Source organism: Emericellopsis cladophorae (assembly GCF_022114955.1).
Source record: "Emericellopsis cladophorae strain MUM 19.33 chromosome Unknown NODE_2_length_1295279_cov_118_880017, whole genome shotgun sequence".
In the NCBI taxonomy this organism is placed as follows: Eukaryota; Fungi; Ascomycota; class Sordariomycetes; order Hypocreales; family Bionectriaceae; genus Emericellopsis; species Emericellopsis cladophorae.
The window spans coordinates 1,188,723-1,207,957 of record NW_026250927.1 but is presented as its reverse complement, the minus strand read 5'-3'; the positions used below and the strand labels follow the sequence as shown (position 1 = coordinate 1,207,957).

Genomic DNA, 19,235 nt, shown 5'->3' with positions numbered 1-19,235 from the left:
TCAAATGCAACGAATAGGCAAGATAAACGGCAAGGTAGTCAGCCGTGACCGGACATGTGTCTTGTTGGATTTGGTAGTAGACGCTAACCAAGAGGCGGGTTCGTCGAGAGCAAGGGCAGGTGAGCACATGGATGTGCTCTTAACTATTGGGGCGTTTGGAATAAGCAGCGGCTCTCCCGGGCCAGAGGATATATTTTAAACCGATGCGGAACTCTTATTACTATGGCGTCTGATCTAGAGTTATACTTGGCATTGGCTAAGGTTAATTAAGCCCTCGCGTCCCGACTAGCCTCAGGACGAAATGTCAAAGTGATCAAAGTCAAAACAACAGCGTCACGCACAAACCTTCAGTAAAGTCCAAAATCATTAGAGTTCAGTGCTCAATGTTTGTTAAGGCCAGTAGACGCAGCCCAATTCCACAATCCATTCCAAATCTTTCATTTCCCGATATTTCATAGTCCAAAAATCTATTACAACGACACACTTTGGCACTCGTCGACAATATGAATCCATCATCTACGGTACTCTTCTTCGACCTGGACGACACTCTCTTCGATCGGTCCCGCTCGATACGGGCCGGTCTGGAGGCCGTCAAGGCCACCCAGCCTAGCCTGGCCGAGTTTGGGATCGAAAGGCTCGAGTACGTCTACCGAAAGAACGTGGACATGGGGTTCAAGCCTCATCTTGGGAGAGGAGCCAAACGCAGTGACGCCTGGTCGGAGCGTCTACGTCAAGTGTTCACCAAACTTGAGGTCCCAGCTCCGAGCAACGAAGAGCTGAAGACGCTGCTGGAAATCTACGACGCAGCGTACAAGGCCAGCCGACAAGCCACATACACCACGATTCAGACGCTCGAACAGCTGAAGAACAAGGGCTTTCGGCTTGCTCTGATCACAAACGGAGTGCAGGAGACGCAAGCCGAAAAGGCGAAGGCGATTGGCGTCTCTCACTTGTTCGAGGAGCTCGTCTCTTCAGAGGCGGCGGGGCATTCGAAGCCCAATGAGGAGATATTCAAATGTGCGCTGAAGAGAATGGGGGTCGTCAATCCGTTGAAATGCGTCATGATCGGGAACGATGTCGTGGCCGACATGAACGGTGGTTTCGCGGCGAACATGCAGATTGTCTGGTACGATCGCCGCGCGCCAGAGCCCGAGATCATTTTCTTGTTCGGCAGCTCACGGCCGGTTCCCGTGGTCAAGGAGATGCGCCAGCTTATTGGCTACTTGAAGAACTTGGGATACTGCACTTGAAGCAGGGGACAAGTTTCCGTCATGTGGCGTCTAAGAAAGGGCCTAGGCTGGTCAGGGCGGGCATGAGTATGTCAGCGCATCAACGACCGCACTGTCGACACATATGTATCACGAATGTATAGCAAATTCAATTTTCCAAAGGATCTTGATAGTTTTTCTTCGGAGTTGTTGACCTAGTTCAACCAGCGGAGTCCCTACACGCTTTCTTATCAAATTTTCCACGAGTCCACCACCACACTCTCGGCCACGCAAATATTGACGTTTCGAAATGGTTCAAATTGCTGGATCCTTGATTTCCCCGACGATAGAATGACTAGCGAGATTCGAGAACTATACATATATTCTCCTGTTTCATAGTCTTGTCTTTTTATTCCAATCCATTCATCGAAAGATATCTAGTGCCGCATTTCGATAAGTGGCGAGTGCCGGACAACTTAACTAGTTAACTAAGTATCGTCTAATGAACTACCCTATAGCACTACCACATAAATCTGTCAAGGGCTTGCAAGAACTCGATATTCATCGAAACTCACCTGACATCGAATCACCATATGCGAATCCCTCAACTCGGTCTGCGGCCCAGCCCGGGTCTCGCAGCGCCGAGCTCGCACCGATATATCCGACCACCTACCCCGGACACGGGCCACTTGGCACTCTGCATCTCGCCCACGCGCGGCACCTCCGCCTTTCGGAGCGTTCGCTATCAGCCGAAGCGCTGATATAGGGAGTTCCCTGTCCTTATTTCTTCTCTTTCTGCTTTATCATCACTATGCTCTAACCATGGCCGTCCCCAAGTCACTTGCCTGGATCTACCAAGAGTCGGGTATTGCCGCTGTCTACACCACCGGTCGCGATGCCTGGCTCCTCATCCTGTCGCGGACGATCCGCATGTTCGCCTTTGGCGCCGTGTCGCTTACAATAGCCCTCTTCTTCAGCGAACTCGGATTCTCTGATTTCCGCATCGGCCTCTTTCTGACGCTGACGCTTCTGGGCGATGTTGTCCTCGGGACGCTTATTGCGCTCATGGCGGACAGCATAGGCCGTCGGCGGGTGCTCCTCGCGGGCGGCATCCTCATGGCCGTTTCGGGTCTTGTCTTTATGTACTTTGAGAACTTCTGGGTCCTCCTCATCGCGGCTGTTGTCGGCGTCGTCAGCGCTAGCGGTAGTGACTTTGGCCCCTTTCGTGCGATCGAGGAGTCGATGCTGTCGCATATTACCACGCCCCAGACGAGGCCGTACGTTCTGTCGTGGTACATTACGGGCTCAGCGCTCGGTTCTGCAGCCGGTACGCAGACAGCGGGGCAATTTGTCGAAGCCTTGAAGAGCAAAGGTATGGTGCAGATCTACCATGCCACCTTTGGCATCTACGTCATCACTGGGTTCATGAACATGGTGCTGGCGTTTCTCATGAGCAGCAAGTGTGAGACGGAGAGGCAAGACCTGGTACCCGAACATGTGGATGAGCTAGCACAGGGCTTGCTCGAGGACTCGGACTCGGACGACGAAAGGGTTGGTCTAGACACAACAATGAACACGCGCCGGACACCTGTCGCGCAACAACCACCGTCGTCGTCGAACTGGACGTCCAAGTTTGCTCAGATTTCGGTACCTACGCGCAACACTATGTACAAACTGTGGTTTCTGCTCTGCATTGACACCCTGGCGGACGGCATGTGCAACCAGACCCTGACCAACTACTACCTGGATCGCAAGTTTGAGATCCCCAAGACGACCCTTGGCAACATTGTCTCGGCAGGTATGATTCTTGGAACAGTTGGAACCCTGTTTGCAGGTCCATTGGCGCACCATCTGGGTCTGCTGAACACCATGGTTTTCACACATCTGCCATCCTCCATTGCGGTCGCGCTGTTCCCTGCCCCGTCGAGTCTGGCCATCACAGTCATCCTTCTGATTGTCCGCATGGGTTTGAATCCAGTGGACCAAGCGCCACGGTCAGCCTTCATTGCTGCCGCCGTCAAGCCAGAGGAGCGGACAGCCGTCATGGGAATCACAAGTACGTTGCGGACTCTGGCGATGGCGGTTGGGCCCTCTTTGACCGGCATGCTAGCCGGAAGCAACAAGTTCTGGATCGCTTTCGTGGTCGGCGGTATGTTACGGATCATGTATGATCTCGGACTGTACGCAATATTCGTCAATGTCGAGCTGCACGCCCACGAGACGGCTAAAGACACACCGACGCGGGTATCGCTGGACGACGAAGAAGAAGCTGTGGAAATGCAATCTCATCCGAGGTGGAACGAGGGCCGATAGGGAAATGACTCTGCCGAACAATAGCAGTCTAGCAGTCTTCGAAACCCATATCATCAGGCACAACTTTGATCTGTACTGAGATGAGAATCACATCCATGCCCATCGCTGTGCGCATGCCCCTTTTGGGATCACCGTCCACCCTGATTACATCAAGTATATAGTCGACTTCAGTCCGCCTCAGAGTCGTGCCTTTCTCGCTTTCAAGCAAATGCTCGCTGTTCCCAGTTATCCTCCCAAGCACCCGTTGCGAGATGATTTGTCCAAGAGTGCATATCCCTGGTCAGGCGGTCTCCCACCTTGTCAATGTATTCACCCAAACCACTCTGCCAAGCGACCCCAATGCACAAATCCCCGTCCTTGACGCTCGCGGCGCTGACCATGAACAGAGACCTCGCCGCGTCGACGACGGCCGTGAAGACGGCGTGATCAATCTCCCAGCTGTCATTCGCCTTGCCGCTGGATTCCGTGGCCGCCCTCTTTCCGTCAAACACACCCAGATTGGTCACGCACCAGGACTCGACTCTTGCCTTCTTGCAGGACCGCTTCTTCTCCGACCGCCAGTCGGGCGCGAGCCACATGAGCTTCATGACATCGTTTTCGAGGCCTGCGTCGAGTTTTTTCTCAATATCACCGCGTGCGCTCTTGGCCACCGCCCATACGATATCCTCATAATGTCGGCAATCCTCCGCGATCTCGTCCAGGGGTCTCGACAGCTGCAACAGCTTCATCACAGCCACTTCATCCCATTCGTGGTCCACCGTGGAGAGCATGTTGACAATGGTCTTGCGTGGATCCATCTCCACGTCCGGCATTGTCCGTGGTTTGTTTGGCATGAACCTTCGGAGATTCACAGCACTGGAGGCAACAAACGACGGCGACTCTACGACAGACTTGCACTCCCACAGCAGCGACGCAAATATGATGCCGTGGAGGAGTCCCGTGATGGTGGTCTTGTGAGATCGGCACACGTCGACAATCTTCCGACTGTTGACTGCGTCTACGCGGACGATCTTGCGTTCCGTGCCGTAGTCGTTCGGTTTGAACGGCCCCCATGACGTCTGTGTCGCTGTCGGCTTTTGCATACACGCTGGTTTCAATTCTTTCCATGCTGTCGAGAGGACATACCCCAGGTCGATCTTAAAATCTCCAAATTCTTCCATGGGCGGCGGGAATGCAGGGCCATCGGTAGGGTAGACCAGCGTGTGTCCATTGGAGAAAAGGGGCGAGAGCTGGTCGTCCTTGAGAGAATGGTTGAGATGATCTAGCAATGTCCTGTGGAAGACCTTGCGGCTCTCACCGTCGAAACTAGTATGCCGGACGGCAAGGTGCGCGTCTAGAAAGGGTGACTGCTCAGCGCTCGTCACCACCAGCCTCCATCCGGGCAAGGCGTCCGGCCTGTCAAAGATCAAGTCCACTCGCTCGTTGACAATCTTGTCCGTGGCCATGGCGTAGTTACTGCATTCGGGGATTCTGTGCCATGTGACCAATTCGTCGAGGTTAAGCGAGTCCCGCCTCGCGAAGCTGGGCGATTTTGTATCGCCATGTAACACGACAGCCTGCAGCATTGGGTGGTCCAGTACTGTGAGAGCAACGGCCCGGAGGAAGCGCTCTTGGATATCGGCATATCTAGTATGGCCTTCTAGTTCCGAGGGCAGTTTGTAGCGACACGAGTAGCTGCTGCCACGAAGATAGCCCCAGTAGTAGTCAGCTTCCAGGTACCGCTCGCTTCCACGAGGTTAGTACATGGGACCATTTTTCATGAGGGTACTGCAATAGTGAACACATACAAGTGCCCAAGCGGCCGAATGACCGTCGGGGACGGCGCCCTTGGATCCTTTTCTTCAGTCATGTTCGTCGACAGCCTTGATCACGGCCTACTGGTCTGGCGAAGCAGCGAAATTTATTGACGAGACTGCCCATTTTCTTTTATAATCATCCAGAAAACTCCGACGGCTTAGTCAATGCTTGTGGAAGAGATATCCCTGAGGCACACCAAAGTCCGCTCCGATTCAATCATTTCCCCCTTGATCGGGCGGAGTCTAGCATTTGGTTCAGCGGAGTCTGAAGTTTTTGTCTCCTGTGTCAGCAGCTACTCCTGCACCGCCTTTCCTTTCTCACACCATTCTCCCTCGACCGCGAGGATCACCAGGCCGAGACCGCCAGCGGCAGAATCTCATTGACGTGCTATGACCACGCGATCCCACCGAGGGGCAGCGCATCAAGCTCCGCTAGATTATCAGCGGCCTCTTCCTCGACACACCTGTCACACGTGCACTTGAAGCGAAACTGCTCTCGCACATGCTCCTGTCTACTCGCCACAGTGTTACGCGCGGCGAGGTCAAAGTACGTGATGGTGAGCTCCTCGCCCTTGCCAATGTCTCGCGCCGCTGTATATACCATGCACCCATGCGTGTCCGGAGCATGCGCCACCTGTGTTCTCGGTTAGCCCACGACGCCATGCCTGCTCCCGACAGCGGTAGTACCTACACTTGGCTCACACGAGTGGTTGAACATGGCAGCCCTCGGATAGAGACTGAGCCCGTAGGATTCGCCTCTTGACAAACGCTGCCCGGATGCGCTCAGCGGTCCTGTCGCAGTTGGATACAGCCCAAAGGTATTCGTCTCTTCTTTGCAGATCAGCGCAACCATTTCGCTGAGATTGAGGGCACTCGGCAAGCACTCTTTATCCATCAAGTAGGTCTCCGCCAGTCGTTTCCAATGCATCAGCTGCTCCTCGGGCCAAGACTCGAGATAGTGGCAGCATTGCAGGACGGCTTCCCAGCCCCAGGCAAATCGGTCGTTTCGAGGGCGGCGACTAGCTGCCACGCCCGGCTGGAGCTCGAGGTTCCAGCCCGCCAGCAGTCGAACGACGTGCCATAGAGTGATAAAGTTGTAGTTGGACTCGTCTCGACGGCATTTCTGGCCTTGGTGCTTGAGCCATCGGCATTCATAGTTGTGTCGCTTCAAGTCGCCAGTGTGGCATTTTGATGAGCACCAGATCACATCACTGTCGCAGTTGTGGGCGCATTTCACTGTCGATGAGTTGAGAATTGAGCGTTGTGAGCACGATAAATTACTGCATAGTAACGACTGTCTGCTGTTGTCTGATACGGGTATCGGTACAGTGGCGTATGGTGTGTCTCTGAGAAGGATCGTGCCCGCCTCTATCGATGCTGAAGCGCGCAGCAGTCTGCCCTTGTGCGCATCGTTGTCTGGGATTAAGGTCGGATGGACGAAAAAGTCCGAGTCTTGTCGGTTGGCTGATGGTAGTACAGGTCTGAGACCCTTTGTGAGCCTAGGAGGCACCGCAACCTGTTGGGTCTTCATATTAGCGCGAGGTGATGATTGTGTAGAGGACAGGAAATGAGGAAAAGAAAAGGTAAAGGAAATGCCGCGGCAACTACAGATTACAAGCGGCGGTCAGGGAACAACGAAAACAGGCACAGTGATCGAGGTGTTCCAGGCCCTGAGGCTTGAGATCTGGTCCCTGAATCAGACCCCGTTCTACTGATTAGAGGCGGGACCCTGAATTAGAGACGAAGCCATCGAGGGATCCGCTCCCTGGCGTCAATCTTACCAATCAAACGTTGAGAGAATAGGAAAGGCCAAAAGAAACAGGGTAAATCCTGATGGAGGACTTTTCAAGTGATGGCTAACTGCATCCGGTCACAGGGAAGACCCGTGTCTTGAATGGACCGTTTGATTCGCGTGCGTCGACGATGCATTCTTTTCTTCCCAAACCCACCAATCCACTTACTCTTTTCGCCCTCCTCCGATCAAGGCTCAACATCACGAATGGCACCTAGAGTCATGTCGGTGAAGAACGTCACACCACCCGTCTTGGACGTTGTCGCCGCCCCGTCTGGCAGGTTGCAGAAGTCCTCAAACGCACCCGCCTCCTCCCACTTGGCCGCCAGCACCTTATCGTTGTACTTGTCCAATGGGCATGAGCGACCAGGGCCACACGCACAGCCAGCGACCGGGTACACGGCATCGTTGAGCAGCAGACGCAGGTACAGCGTGCCGTCGCAGTTGAGGCGCTCAAACGCAACGGTGCCGCGCATGGGGTTGTTGCGGCTGGACACGTAGATGCGGTCCTCGTCCATCGCATCCGCAGAGAGAGGAGCCTGGTGGTCAAAGACGCCGAGGCTAGACGCCAGTTGATTGATCTGGTTGTCGTGGGTGAAGGCGACCGTCAGCCTGCCCACGACGTCCTCGCCATTGTCGGCGCCTTGGAGAGGTGTCTCGGGACCAGATTGGAGAATGTCAATGACACCCTGGAGCACCGGCAGCATCACGGATGAGTTTTGGTAGCTTCCAGGACCGGTGCCATAGTAGTAGCGGAGATCCTGGCGGTATTCGTACTGCATAATCTCCTGCTCGGTGAATACACCACAAAAGGGGCTGGTCTGGCGCATGATCTGCGACTCGAATCCGCAGAGGTAGGGGAAGTTGCTCACATCGTTCGCAGTGAGAGTCAGGTCGCCTTCAACCAGCTTGTTGAGGCGCTCCGCGATGGGGGGCAGGTAGATCTGGTCCCAGACGTTTGTGTACCCGGCACCAGAGCGGTCGTTGTACGTGGGACAGGAGTCAGAGGTCGCCAGTGAGTTGCCCACAGCGGACGGGTCCTTGGCCGCGATGGGCTTGACAGTGCCCAGTGCGGTTGCGTTGGGCCCTCCATAGCCACGAGCAAAGAGTCTGGCCGAGTCGACGGTCCTCTGGTAGTCATTGGCCCAGACATGGAAGGGCGAGCCGTACTTGTACCAGCCTGGGTAGCGTGTTCTCAGCTCGACGCCAAAGTGGTATCTACTCTGTTAGCATGCAGGCCAGAGGAATGCATGTTCCATACGACTCACAACTCGTCATAGCCTCCCGGCGACACCTGCGCTATCTGTTGCGCCGGGTCCTCCAGGACTGGCTCCCAGTTCGGCAGGAATTCCAACGACCCCGAAGCTGTGAACTCGTGCGCTTGAAACTACTTTGTTCAGTGCTGTGTGCACATGATGATCATCGGAACGCTTACCTTCTTGTGCAGTTCAACCCAGCCATTGTAGGCACCAGGATCGGGGTAACGGCTCCCATGGCGCGTGATGTACACAGCCTGGTCAACCTTGCAGCCCTCTGGGGCCTCGCTGGAGATACCAAAGACGTTGGGACCTTTTCTTCTCAGTTTTGGATCGTCTCTGAAGGCTGATCTGGCGGTCACTTACCGGCAAACCAAGGACTGTTGGCACCAAGGTGGTGCAGAGGGTTGAACTCGGCCGCAGCAACGCCCACGAGTGTTGTGAAAGCAGTGATGGACTTCATGATGGTGAGTGTATCCTGTTTTTTTCGCGTGCCTGTGCCAGAAACATGCAACTGACGGCCAACGTCTTTGTTATATGCTGGCACCTTTGACCCTGGTCGGGTCTGCATTCGCCATATCATCACCCTTGGCCTCATGAGATATCACTCGTGGCATGGGTATGCTCCATGGACATACATACTTACATAGTGATTACAATGCAGTCCGAGCCACGTGGGTGGATGCCATATCCAAACGCCTCTACAGAGACTGTTCCTGCTGTACTCTGCCCTTTGGGTGACCAGGTTTCCATGGTTGTGAACCATCAATACCGCCTCTTCTTTTTGGCCGGCGATAAGAGATCATCTCTTGCAAAAGTGCAAAAGGCGCAACTGGCTCTGAGTTGCAGCACGATCTAACATCCACACAGGAAATCTAACGTGCAAAGGGAGGCGAGCTCGTGGTGTTTTCCGCCAAATGGTGCACGTTTTCTGGAGGCGGCTTACAAGTGGTTAATAATGCGTCATTGCATGGCATAGCATCGGAGATTGAACCTGCATACGTTATATGTCCCGGAGCCTCCATTTACAAAGGACGATGGCGGCAGATCCCACGGGTTCATGTGCTCAAGTTGGTTGGGTGGCCAAGAACACCGCAAAAGCCGGCATGAGGATGCTACCCCAGCGGCGGGAGCCAGGGGTATTGTGTGCCACATGTCAGGAACTTCGGCACAACAAACCAGCGATCGCGCCTTGACCCTGGATAAAAGAACTGCTGATCTGTCGATACCCCTCACAGATGCCCCGCGACATACATGCGTTGCCCTCGCAGGCAGTCCCCTCCGTATAATACTCAACTGCAATATCACGGCCTTCATGTCCGTATTCGGCAGTTGTCCAAGTAGTTGCGCACGTTGATGGTCATGTGCAGCACTGCCGCATGGATTGCTGCGTTTAACCCACCACGCATGCTCAATTGTATCTTCGGGATACGGCGAGTCGCCATGGCGTACGCAGATGACAACCTCATCTCAATCGCATATAAAAGATGGTAGTCGTCGCTGTCGTCAGTCCTTGTATCGTGAGGGAGACCAGAGTCCCCAGACAGATTGCCTGAGCCAAGAAACCATGGTCGCCCTCTTCGCATCTCTGTCCACGGCAGCCGTCCTGCTCCCTCTCTTCGTCCAGGCCTCGTTCGCCCAGTCCTCCGGCACATTCAACTTCTTGACCTACAATGTCGCTGGACTACCCCCCATCTTCAACGACAACGGCGTGCCGGGCGACAAGGGCACCAACTCCAACCTCATCGGCGCCCAGCTCGCCAGGGGCGCCTATGGCATTGTGCACATGCAGGAGGACTTCAACTACCACGCGTACATTTACGCCACGGACAACCACCCCTTCCGCACGCCCACCACGGGAGGTGTCCCCTTTGGCAGCGGCCTGAACACGGTGGCCAACTTTGACTGGGACAATTTCCGCCAGGTCAAGTGGAACAGGTGCAACTTCAACTCGGGTGACTGCCTCACTCCAAAGGGCTTCTCGTACATGCGTATGAAGATTGCTCCTGGCGTCGAGGTCGATCTGTACAACCTCCATGCCGATGCTGGGTTCGTGGTGTTGCTCGCCCTTCGAAATGTCGTACTAACTTGTCTTCAGAAGCGACACGGGTGATTCTAATGCCCGTCGCGCTGGTATCGAGCAGATCCTGAGCCACATTGACGCCAACGCGGGCGGACGTCCCGTAATCATCGGCGGAGACACCAACGACCGATGGACGAATGCCGCGCGCAGCATCGACCTCTTGACGGACGCAGGGTTCGCAGATCCCTGGGTTGAGCTCATCAAGGGTGGGAGCTATCCGACGGCTGGCTCGCCTGCGGATGCCTGTGCGGTGCCGGCAGCTTCCAACAGCTGTGAGGTTGTTGACAAGGTCTTGTAAGTTCCGAATCCTGACTCGATAAGAACGTGCATTGGAGAAAGCTGCTGACGGATCTTTCAGTTACCGCGCTGGCGATTTAGTCACGCTTGAGGCGACGGAATGGAGCTACCAGTCGAGCGTCTTTGTTCAGCCAGATGGTAATATCTTGTCGGACCACAACCCTATTCTGGTCGAGTTCTCGTGGACTTCGTGATTGGAGAGAGGGCTGGTCAAAGTTTTTGATGTCATGTTGCGTATATTTTGTCTTGAACAAGAGTCCGTGCGACTTGAAAATACAAATACGTTGAATCTGCTGGTTCTGACGTGCCAATGCCACGCATCCATCCCATTGCGATCCTGTGCACCATCCTCTCCAGTTACAGTGATTGCAGAATCCCTCCTTTTTGACCGCCTCACTAGACTCACTAGTCCAGCTCTACTATCACCGGGTTTCCGTTGAGCCGACTGATCCACTTGGCGCAAGATTTTATTTCTTTTCCGACTTCCGCCCCAACTTCCCAAGCCTCGACCTTCGTACCTGCATGTGGTCACTCGCGCTAAGGGCGCACCATTGATTTTGATGGCGATGGACTGATAATTGTCCAATTGGATCCTAATCTTCCTTTCGAATGCGGCCAGGCCACTACGAAAAGGGACGACCCAGGCGATAGTTGGTCTCGGATTCTCAGAGCATTTCCGAATGTCGCGCGTGGCGGTCTGGCGATCGATGGGCGACTTCTGGGCCGGTGAGCATCATGCCCTCATTGTCTCGTTCTTCTCAGACCCATCGCACGGACGTGGTGGTATGGAAATTGCTGGCTATAAGTTGCAGGTATCCCTCTGTGACAGTCTGCCATCTTTCCGCGCCCGAGCGAGCACCAACTCGACATGACTGTCATAACCAGGACCAACCCGATCGCGGGCCACCGCGCAGGAGGCGAGATACTGGTCACCGGCGGCGCGGGCTTCATTGGATCCAATCTAGTCGACGCCCTGTTGAGCGAAGGCTGCTGGCACGTCACAGTCCTCGACAACTTTGAGGACTTCTACTCGCCAGCCATCAAACGAGCCAACCTCGCGGCGCACCATGGCAACCCAAGCTTCACATTGTACGAGGTCGACATACGGCACAAGGAGGACCTGCGGTCGGTCTTTGAGGAGAACAAGTTCGACACCATTGTCCACCTCGCCTCCAAAGCCGGCGTGCGGCCCTCGCTGGAGCGCCCAGGCGACTACCTCGACACAAACACCACGGGAACGCTGAACCTCCTGGAATGCGCAAGGGAATTTGGCGTGGGCACCTTCGTCTTCGGGTCGTCCTCCAGCGTGTACGGCCTCAACGCCAAGGTCCCCTTCTCCGAGGCGTGCAAGACCTCGCAGCCAATTTCCCCCTACGCTGCGTCCAAGGCGGCCGCCGAGCTGCTCTGCCACACGTACGCGCACCTGTACGCGATCCGCTGCGTGTGTCTCCGCTTCTTCACCGTGTACGGCCCTCGACAGCGTCCAGACCTGGCGATTCACAAATTCGCAAAGTTGATTGCCGAGGGGAACCCCATCCCCGTCTTTGGGGATGGCAGCACGCGGAGGGACTATACCTATATCGACGACATCATCCAGGGCGTTCGGGCGGCGATGGACTATCGAGGCTCGTACTACGAGGTATTCAACCTCGGCGAGTCGCAGACGATTGAGCTGGGTCAGTTGATCGCCTTGCTCGAGCAGAGCATAGGGCGCACAGCTAAAATTGATCGTCGCGGCGCACAAGCTGGCGATATGGCTGTGACATTTGCCGACGTATCCAAGGCGAGTCGGCTGTTGGGGTATAAGCCCACGACGAACATCAGTCAAGGGATCCCCAAGTTTGTAGAGTGGTTTCTGGATCAGCGAGCGTAATACTGTAAAGACCAATGCACTAATATTTTCTTCTCTTTCCCCCAATCTGTCGCTGTGTGTATATCCATATATCCCCTTGCCGTCAATGTGTAGATAGACTCATGCATAAGATCCAAGCAAATCATTGCGCGCTCGCCATCACATACAAGTCAAGGATGTTGCCTCAAAGGGCTCATCCGGTAGATGTACAAGATTTCTCTCTTCGATCTTGCCCCTTCACAGGCAATTTGGTATATTCTCAAACGGGTTGATGTGGGCATCTTGGCGCCTCACTCTCGACTGGAAGGCTTTGGGGGGACCTGCCGTCCGTCCGGACATGACAGTCTGGTCGGGCTCGGATTGCTGCAAGTGCGTTGTAAACGTCTTGTGGCAGCGAAAGCCCGAGTCTCACTAGACGCAAACGCTAGCACCAGGCACCCTCGAGCAGTACATCTTCACGATGCTCGCCAAGAATGTCCCTTAATTGGATGCCTGCCAGGTGTCAGCATGAGTACCAGCTGGGCTAACACGCACTCCTCCACTCACTCGCTTGTCGACGGTAGATCCCTCCACAGTCTCCTCAGACGACTCGTCAGCCCTCGACTCCGTGGCGTCCTGTGCGAGAACCTCCAAGTCCTCATCCACCCGTTCCTCGCCGTCGTGCTGCTTCAGATAGTCCTCGACCAGAGCAGGATCATGCTCCTCGGCGGCACCCTCAATCGGTGCGGCGACAGAGGCATCAGAGTGCTCCCCTTCCTCCTCATCGTGCTCCGCGACATAGTCGGCCTTGGTGCCCGGCTCCGACTGGCCCTGGGTGGTGGTCTGGCCCGAGTTCTCAGCGAGGTCCTCGTGAAGCCCATCCCCGGCATCGCCATCCTCCAGGTGCTCCTCGATATGATCAATCTCCTTGAAATGCTCCGGGTCATGCGCCTTGACATATTGCTCCTGCGTCAATTCGGCGCCGACCTTGGCCTCCTTCTCCTCGGTCACAGAGTCCTCCGCCGCGGTCGCATCATCAGACGCATCCTCGGCTTCCGGAACGCGCAGCTCGGGGCCTGTCTTCTCGACCTGTGGCTTCACGACGTTGGGCTGCTCGCCATCCTGCTCGGGAGCCTGCGCATGTGACTGGGGACCCTGAGCTGTGGGGATCGCCACATCAAGCTGGGCCCGGGGCAGAGAGATGTAGATGAAGAGCGAGAGGGTGACCACTATGAAAATAATGAATGTGCGGGACACGCGACGCATCCCTACGAGGTTACTCATTGTTCACGTCCACCGAGACGTGTTTGATGGAAAGGTTCAATGAATGACGGGGATCCAGCCAACGCCCCTGAAAAAGGTGTCGCGGCCGGATCAACGTGCTCGCCGGATGTGTCGCGTGTCGCGCAGTCACGTGCTCGCAATGCACTACCTCATTCAGACACTGTTTTAGGGCATGTGATCGGTCAATGTGAAGGACGACATACTCCTTAGTCACATTGAGATTCAGACATATTTCATGTTGCTCATCCAATTCGCGTCAATCTCATAGATTATTCGATCGCTAGCTAATCACCGCCCACTACCAATAGACCTGGGCGCACCAGCCACACTGTTCCTCTCATCTAAGCCTGGGTCAGGAGACCAGGGCGGTAAGGCAGAAGGACATAGTCGCCGCCCGAGTTGGGGGCGTGACCCTGGTACAGGAACTGCAGCCTGCAGGGGTCCACGGGGAACGTCTCGTCGGCCGAGGTGCTGATCAGCTCGCCGTGGCTGATGTCGTTGGTCCAGGTGACGCCCGTGTTGGCCTTGCCGGCGAAGGGGTCCTGCTCGGTGGCGGCGAGGGGCGTACACTGGCCCGACAGGCTGCTGGCGGTGAAGGAGCGGAAGTAGCGGCCTTGCGAGCCGATGGCCTCGACGATCATGAGGCAGCCGCCCTGGCCCTGGAGGGAGTAGACCTGCACGGCCTCAAACAGGTTGTTGGTCGTGTCGCTCATGATGACGGTCGAGGAGCTGCCAAAGTTGCCGGGAAAGTTGCCAATGGGCATGCTGGTCCTGTAGAGCCATTGTCGCCGGCGAAGAAGAGATACATGTTGTTGGCGTCACCGATCAGGGTCAGGTCGATGCTGCCGGTGCCCGAGCCCGACATCCTGCCGGTGAAGAGAGGACCACCCGTTGGGGTTCGTGGGGTTTTTCGACGTCTTGTAGGAGAAAACGGTCGGTCCCCACTGGTACGCCAGGACCCAGATGTTCTTGGGGCGGAAGAAGAAGAGAGTGGGCTTGACGGTGCCCTGGGACATGGCGTTCTGGGACACCGAGCCTAGCTGGGAGACATCGCTGACGGGGCTGAAGTTCATGGAGCCCCACTGGCCATTCCAGTTGGCGGTCGTTCCGTACACGAGCTGCTGGCCATTGTAGGGCGCCCAGCCGTTCTGGGGCTGGGCCAAGGGACCAGACAATGTCCAGCGGAAGGACGAGGGCAGAGAGCACTGGGCCACAACCGAGGTCACCGGCGCAAGGAGCGCCAGGGCGTTCAAGACGCTGAACTTCATTCTGCCGGAGGCTTGGGTTGGAGAGTCGGATTGTCGATCAGGGTGGGAAGATCGTCTGGGTCGAGGGCATTCGGGACGCCGACACGCTGCGCCAGGTCATGCGCGATCACATCGCCACCGTGGCCGGCCGTTACGCAGGCAAAGTCAACGGCATGTTGTCCATGGTGGAACAGCTCGTCAACGCTGGTGTGCCTATTGACGGCATCGACTCCTAGACGCACATCTCGCCCGGTATGGGCTCGGCTGTCCAGGGTGCTCTCGAGCAGCTGGCGTCGGCGCCCGTGGACGAGGTGGCCATCATGGAGCTCGACATTGCCCAGGCACCCTCGGAAGATTACACGGCTGTGGTCCAGGCTTGCCTGAACATTGAAAAGTGCAGGTCCATTACCGTCTGGGGCGTGAGTGATGCTGTGAGTCTCTGGTCTTTGACGTGGATTGTGAATCTTGCTAACACCCCCGAGGACTCCTGGCGTCAGGGAGATAACCCTCTCTTGTTCGACGGCAGCTTCAACGCCAAGCCTGCTTACGATGCCATTCTGAATATTCTTTAAATGCGCTTTTCGTGATGGAGAAACATGCTCGATGCAAAGCTTTCCGCATTTCGCTTCATGTTTTGTACAAATGTTGGTGCTGCAGGGTTGTGCCCAGCTCGTTCAGTTATGACCAGTGTGACGAACTGTGAAAACACCACCTTTTTGAGCTTCTTGCGGTGCTCCGTGTGTGCTATCTGCATCTGTGATAACAAATGACTTTAGCTGGCTGGTACAGAAATGCATTGTTTCTGCCCGGAATCCTACTACTGAATTGGTGGTTTGGCGACTTCTCATGATCAGTGCCTGTCTGTTGAAAAGAATTGATGACTTCGCAAGGCGACAAGACGAACAGGCCTTTGATAGAGCTTACTCAACAATTCGTAATACTGACAATGAAATGATCAAATGGATGAGTGGCTCTTTAAGTTTCCATATGCGTCTTCTCGAGCCGCAGTTCAGCTTATACCCCTGGTTAATGCATCCCGCGTCGGAGGTTAATTCGTATGTCGTACGTATCCATAGTTCGTACCGTGTCCCCCACATGACCTACAAGGCCCTTGAATTAAAATTCCGATGGACTGGAGTCCTGGACCGAGAGCGACAGCGGTTCTGACTCCGACTCTGACGCCAGCGAGCCTTCGGAAACCCTCCCTACGACCACTGTCGAGGCGCCAGCCAAAGAGCCCACCGCAGAGCCTGCCGCAGAGCCCGACAACGAGCAAGGCGACGCCCCCGAGCAGGGCAATGGAAATGGCAAGGACAACACGGACGACGGAGCCGTAGTCGACAAGCCCGACTTTTGCATCCGCCGTCATCATATGAAGAAGCACAGCCGCGCGTTCAGACACGGACGCCGCCACCACCACCACCACCACCGTTGCTAATCTGGCCTTGCCAATCTCGACGTTGGCAAGCTCATGATCAGTGGCCGAAGACAGATTTTGAGCTGCGCCCATGCGCTGATTTATAGGTGTCCTGCTTGACAGGCGCGCCTTGGCTTCAGCAATGTAGATCTTCTTTTTCTTCTTGGTATACAGCACCAGTTCAACTCCAAATACATGTTAGTTGCATACACCACCAATGGTTGGTATGCTATTTTCTTGTGCTGTTCCTCGCCCTCGTGAACTAGTCTTGTGATACGTTGGATTCCACGTCGTACTTGACGTCGTGAACAGGCTTTGATGGCGTAGGTGTAATCATCGTGTGTAGTCGTGAGGCACGCACGTTGCGCTCTGTGTCCTGCGTAGGTCGCCCTCGAGTTATGCAGTTTCAAAAAAAGATCAAGAAGACGAACGATCATGGCTCAGAACATTCATCGCGCAGGACAGAGGATGGTCTTGTTCATTTTACTTTGCCATGATGATCCACGCGGTTCAGCTGCATGAGGAGCACAGGACAAGACTGATTTTGTCAGCGTCAAACTATCGAAGTGGATGACGAACAAGGAGCTGAGACGTGCTTTGTCAATGTCCTGACGAAGGCTATGATGAATTAGCATGGGACAGTCAACGACAATTTCTATCGGCAAATGCTGATCGATGTGCCAGCAACTTAGAAATTGATAGATTCCCCTCGACCGAATCGCACGGATATCGCAAGATGTAGCCCAGAGATCAGTCCGCCTGCCTGGCGATCTTATCATGCAGGATCAAACTCTGATCCCCGAATGAGCCTCGCGTTTTCCGGCCACCTGTTCTTTCGAGAAGACTGCGATGTAGTCGCCACTCACTCCCTGTATGAGCACCTGCCGAACAACACGCCACGATAGCTTCAATTCCGCCACACGTCAAGCATCGGGAAATTGCCACGGAGCGTCGATGATTATAACTTATGCGTCGGATGTGAGCCTCGTTGATCCCCGCCGTCCGTGCACTTTCGGCACCAGCCGCACCGCCAGTCTTCGGCTTACGGTGAAGATCTTCGTCGAATCGGCGGCGGCGAAACTGCCCTGTTCAGTGTTCACTGCACTTCCCTCGCCTGGCCTGTTGGTTTGGTTTGGCTTGTTCTGACGGCACGAGCTGACACGATCCAATTGGTGGGCTTGGTGCATCCGGGCGGGCTGCGATCCTATTCGATGCCAAGGCCAGGAACAAGGGAACGAACCAGATTGGGGACAGAATCACGGCTTCCTCCAGCTGACCGTGCCGCGGTCTGCCAGTTAACTTCGTTCATGCTGCCAAGGCGAAGGGCTCCCAGATGCAAGCCACTGGCTGATCAAGGCATGCGGTTGGCGGCCGCTCGACTCATCTCGTTGAGCGGCTCTTGTCGCGAGCTTGGCTTGCGTGAGCCGTATCCGCCACTCATTTGATCGCCCAGCTTTGATGCGGGCAGACACGAACGACATGGCAGCGTTGTGAGAAGCAGTGAAAATGTGGCGTGTCGCGCAAGGAAAGCGATCAACTTGCAAACATGAACCCAGTACAGAATATATATATATATATAAATTTTATTTTATTTTTTTTATTTTTTTTTTTCAACAAAGTACCTCATGTTTGATCTTTGAGAAGTAGGAGGGGCTGCTGGGGTTCGTGAGGATTGGGGCGTCTAAGATTCGACGGTCGATGGCCCTGCATGATGGGCTACAAACAAGTACGTACTAATTAATTAATACACAGTGCCCGCTGTATGTTTGAGGCTCCCAATAGAATTGTCGGTGCGAGAGAGACTGCGGCTGATACACTGCCGAGCAATGTACACGTAATTAATAGCACCTGACTGGAGGCTCGAGAGGATGCGAATGTTCCGTGTTCTTCGAGTTTGGCGATGCTGCGCGAGGGTGCGGTAGTGAAGGCGAAAGCACTTAACGTATCCGTACTGTACATACTTACGTAGCAGGAAAGAGGCACAGGAATGCATGCAGCTCGCTGGCGGGGGCCGATGCAAAGTCTGAGACACTAGACCGACCAACAAAGCACTCCGTAAGGCAAGGTATTTATTTATCAATCAATGGTCAGTGTTGCTTGTTGGTGATTGAGCCTCTGAGGTAGTATTATCAGAGGACAGCCTTGCATGGACTCGGCTCAGCGACTCGAAGCTGCAAAGATGGGCATCGCTCCCATGCGCGACTGGAGAGTTCTGTTCACCAACAAGACTGCCTGCCCATCGATGAGGGATGGGACCGGGTGAGGAGACGCTGCATCCATCCAAGTTACGCTGCCCCTCAACCTCCTCTTTCCCTTCCTCCATATCGCTCCAGTCGGGCCTGCCCCGACTCCCCAGTCCCCGGTCGCACCTGCTAACGATTAGGCCCATGTCCATGTCCCGTCTTCAGCCTTCGAGCCCACTTCAGTCAATCAATCCCCTTGCTTTTTCCCTTCCAACAACCACCCACTGTCCATTCCATTCCAATCGCTGCCTCCTCTTCACTTCTCCTCCTCAGATCTGGTTCTTCTTTCTTTTCACTCTGTTCTGTAAAAATCCTCCCGACCTCGACGACATCTACGTTTGCGAATTTCTCTCCGCCCAGAGACCCGCGCCCACGCAAACCTCTTCTCCACTGTGGGGGCAGCCATAGTGCTGTACCACAAGCACGACGCCCGCATTACGTCGGCCATCAGTTCAACTACCGAAACCG

General features: G+C 55.0%; 9 protein-coding genes across 9 annotated transcripts; 6 read left to right on the top strand and 3 right to left on the bottom strand.

Annotated features, from left to right (window-relative positions):
• Positions 1–503: 503 nt before the first annotated feature.
• On the top strand, positions 504–1,250 carry J7T54_007145 (uncharacterized protein; the record flags this gene model as incomplete). The annotated part of the gene is made up of 1 exon (XM_051510821.1): positions 504–1,250. The coding sequence occupies one exon, from the start codon at positions 504–506 to the stop codon at positions 1,248–1,250; it is 747 nt and encodes a 248-aa protein (XP_051366358.1).
• A 780-nt stretch (positions 1,251–2,030) lies between these two features.
• Positions 2,031–3,521, top strand: J7T54_007144 (uncharacterized protein; the record flags this gene model as incomplete). The annotated part of the gene is made up of 1 exon (XM_051510820.1): positions 2,031–3,521. One exon carries the CDS (start codon positions 2,031–2,033, stop codon positions 3,519–3,521), a length of 1,491 nt encoding a protein of 496 aa, XP_051366357.1.
• A 200-nt stretch (positions 3,522–3,721) lies between these two features.
• On the bottom strand, positions 3,722–5,086 carry J7T54_007143 (uncharacterized protein; the record flags this gene model as incomplete). The annotated part of the gene is made up of 1 exon (XM_051510819.1): positions 3,722–5,086. The coding sequence occupies one exon, from the start codon at positions 5,084–5,086 to the stop codon at positions 3,722–3,724; it is 1,365 nt and encodes a 454-aa protein (XP_051366356.1).
• A 619-nt stretch (positions 5,087–5,705) lies between these two features.
• Positions 5,706–8,828, bottom strand: J7T54_007142 (multiple inositol-polyphosphate phosphatase / bisphosphoglycerate 3-phosphatase; the record flags this gene model as incomplete). Its single annotated transcript, XM_051510818.1, has 6 exons — positions 5,706–5,951; positions 6,009–6,553; positions 7,324–8,327; positions 8,378–8,496; positions 8,545–8,678; positions 8,732–8,828. 6 exons carry the CDS (start codon positions 8,826–8,828, stop codon positions 5,706–5,708), a joined length of 2,145 nt encoding a protein of 714 aa, XP_051366355.1.
• Positions 8,829–9,932: 1,104 nt separating this feature from the next.
• Positions 9,933–10,939, top strand: J7T54_007141 (uncharacterized protein; the record flags this gene model as incomplete). Its single annotated transcript, XM_051510817.1, has 3 exons — positions 9,933–10,414; positions 10,464–10,742; positions 10,807–10,939. 3 exons carry the CDS (start codon positions 9,933–9,935, stop codon positions 10,937–10,939), a joined length of 894 nt encoding a protein of 297 aa, XP_051366354.1.
• A 674-nt stretch (positions 10,940–11,613) lies between these two features.
• J7T54_007140 (NAD-dependent epimerase/dehydratase family protein) lies at positions 11,614–12,618 on the top strand (the record flags this gene model as incomplete). The annotated part of the gene is made up of 1 exon (XM_051510814.1): positions 11,614–12,618. The coding sequence occupies one exon, from the start codon at positions 11,614–11,616 to the stop codon at positions 12,616–12,618; it is 1,005 nt and encodes a 334-aa protein (XP_051366353.1).
• A 459-nt stretch (positions 12,619–13,077) lies between these two features.
• On the bottom strand, positions 13,078–15,128 carry J7T54_007139 (alpha-l-arabinofuranosidase axha-2; the record flags this gene model as incomplete). The annotated part of the gene is made up of 4 exons (XM_051510813.1): positions 13,078–13,089; positions 13,144–13,805; positions 14,222–14,631; positions 14,683–15,128. The coding sequence occupies 4 exons, from the start codon at positions 15,126–15,128 to the stop codon at positions 13,078–13,080; spliced, it is 1,530 nt and encodes a 509-aa protein (XP_051366352.1).
• Positions 15,129–15,361: 233 nt separating this feature from the next.
• Positions 15,362–15,679, top strand: J7T54_007138 (endoxylanase; the record flags this gene model as incomplete). Its single annotated transcript, XM_051510812.1, has 1 exon — positions 15,362–15,679. One exon carries the CDS (start codon positions 15,362–15,364, stop codon positions 15,677–15,679), a length of 318 nt encoding a protein of 105 aa, XP_051366351.1.
• A 415-nt stretch (positions 15,680–16,094) lies between these two features.
• Positions 16,095–16,545, top strand: J7T54_007137 (uncharacterized protein; the record flags this gene model as incomplete). Its single annotated transcript, XM_051510811.1, has 2 exons — positions 16,095–16,162; positions 16,293–16,545. 2 exons carry the CDS (start codon positions 16,095–16,097, stop codon positions 16,543–16,545), a joined length of 321 nt encoding a protein of 106 aa, XP_051366350.1.
• Between the last annotated feature and the right edge of the window lie 2,690 nt (positions 16,546–19,235).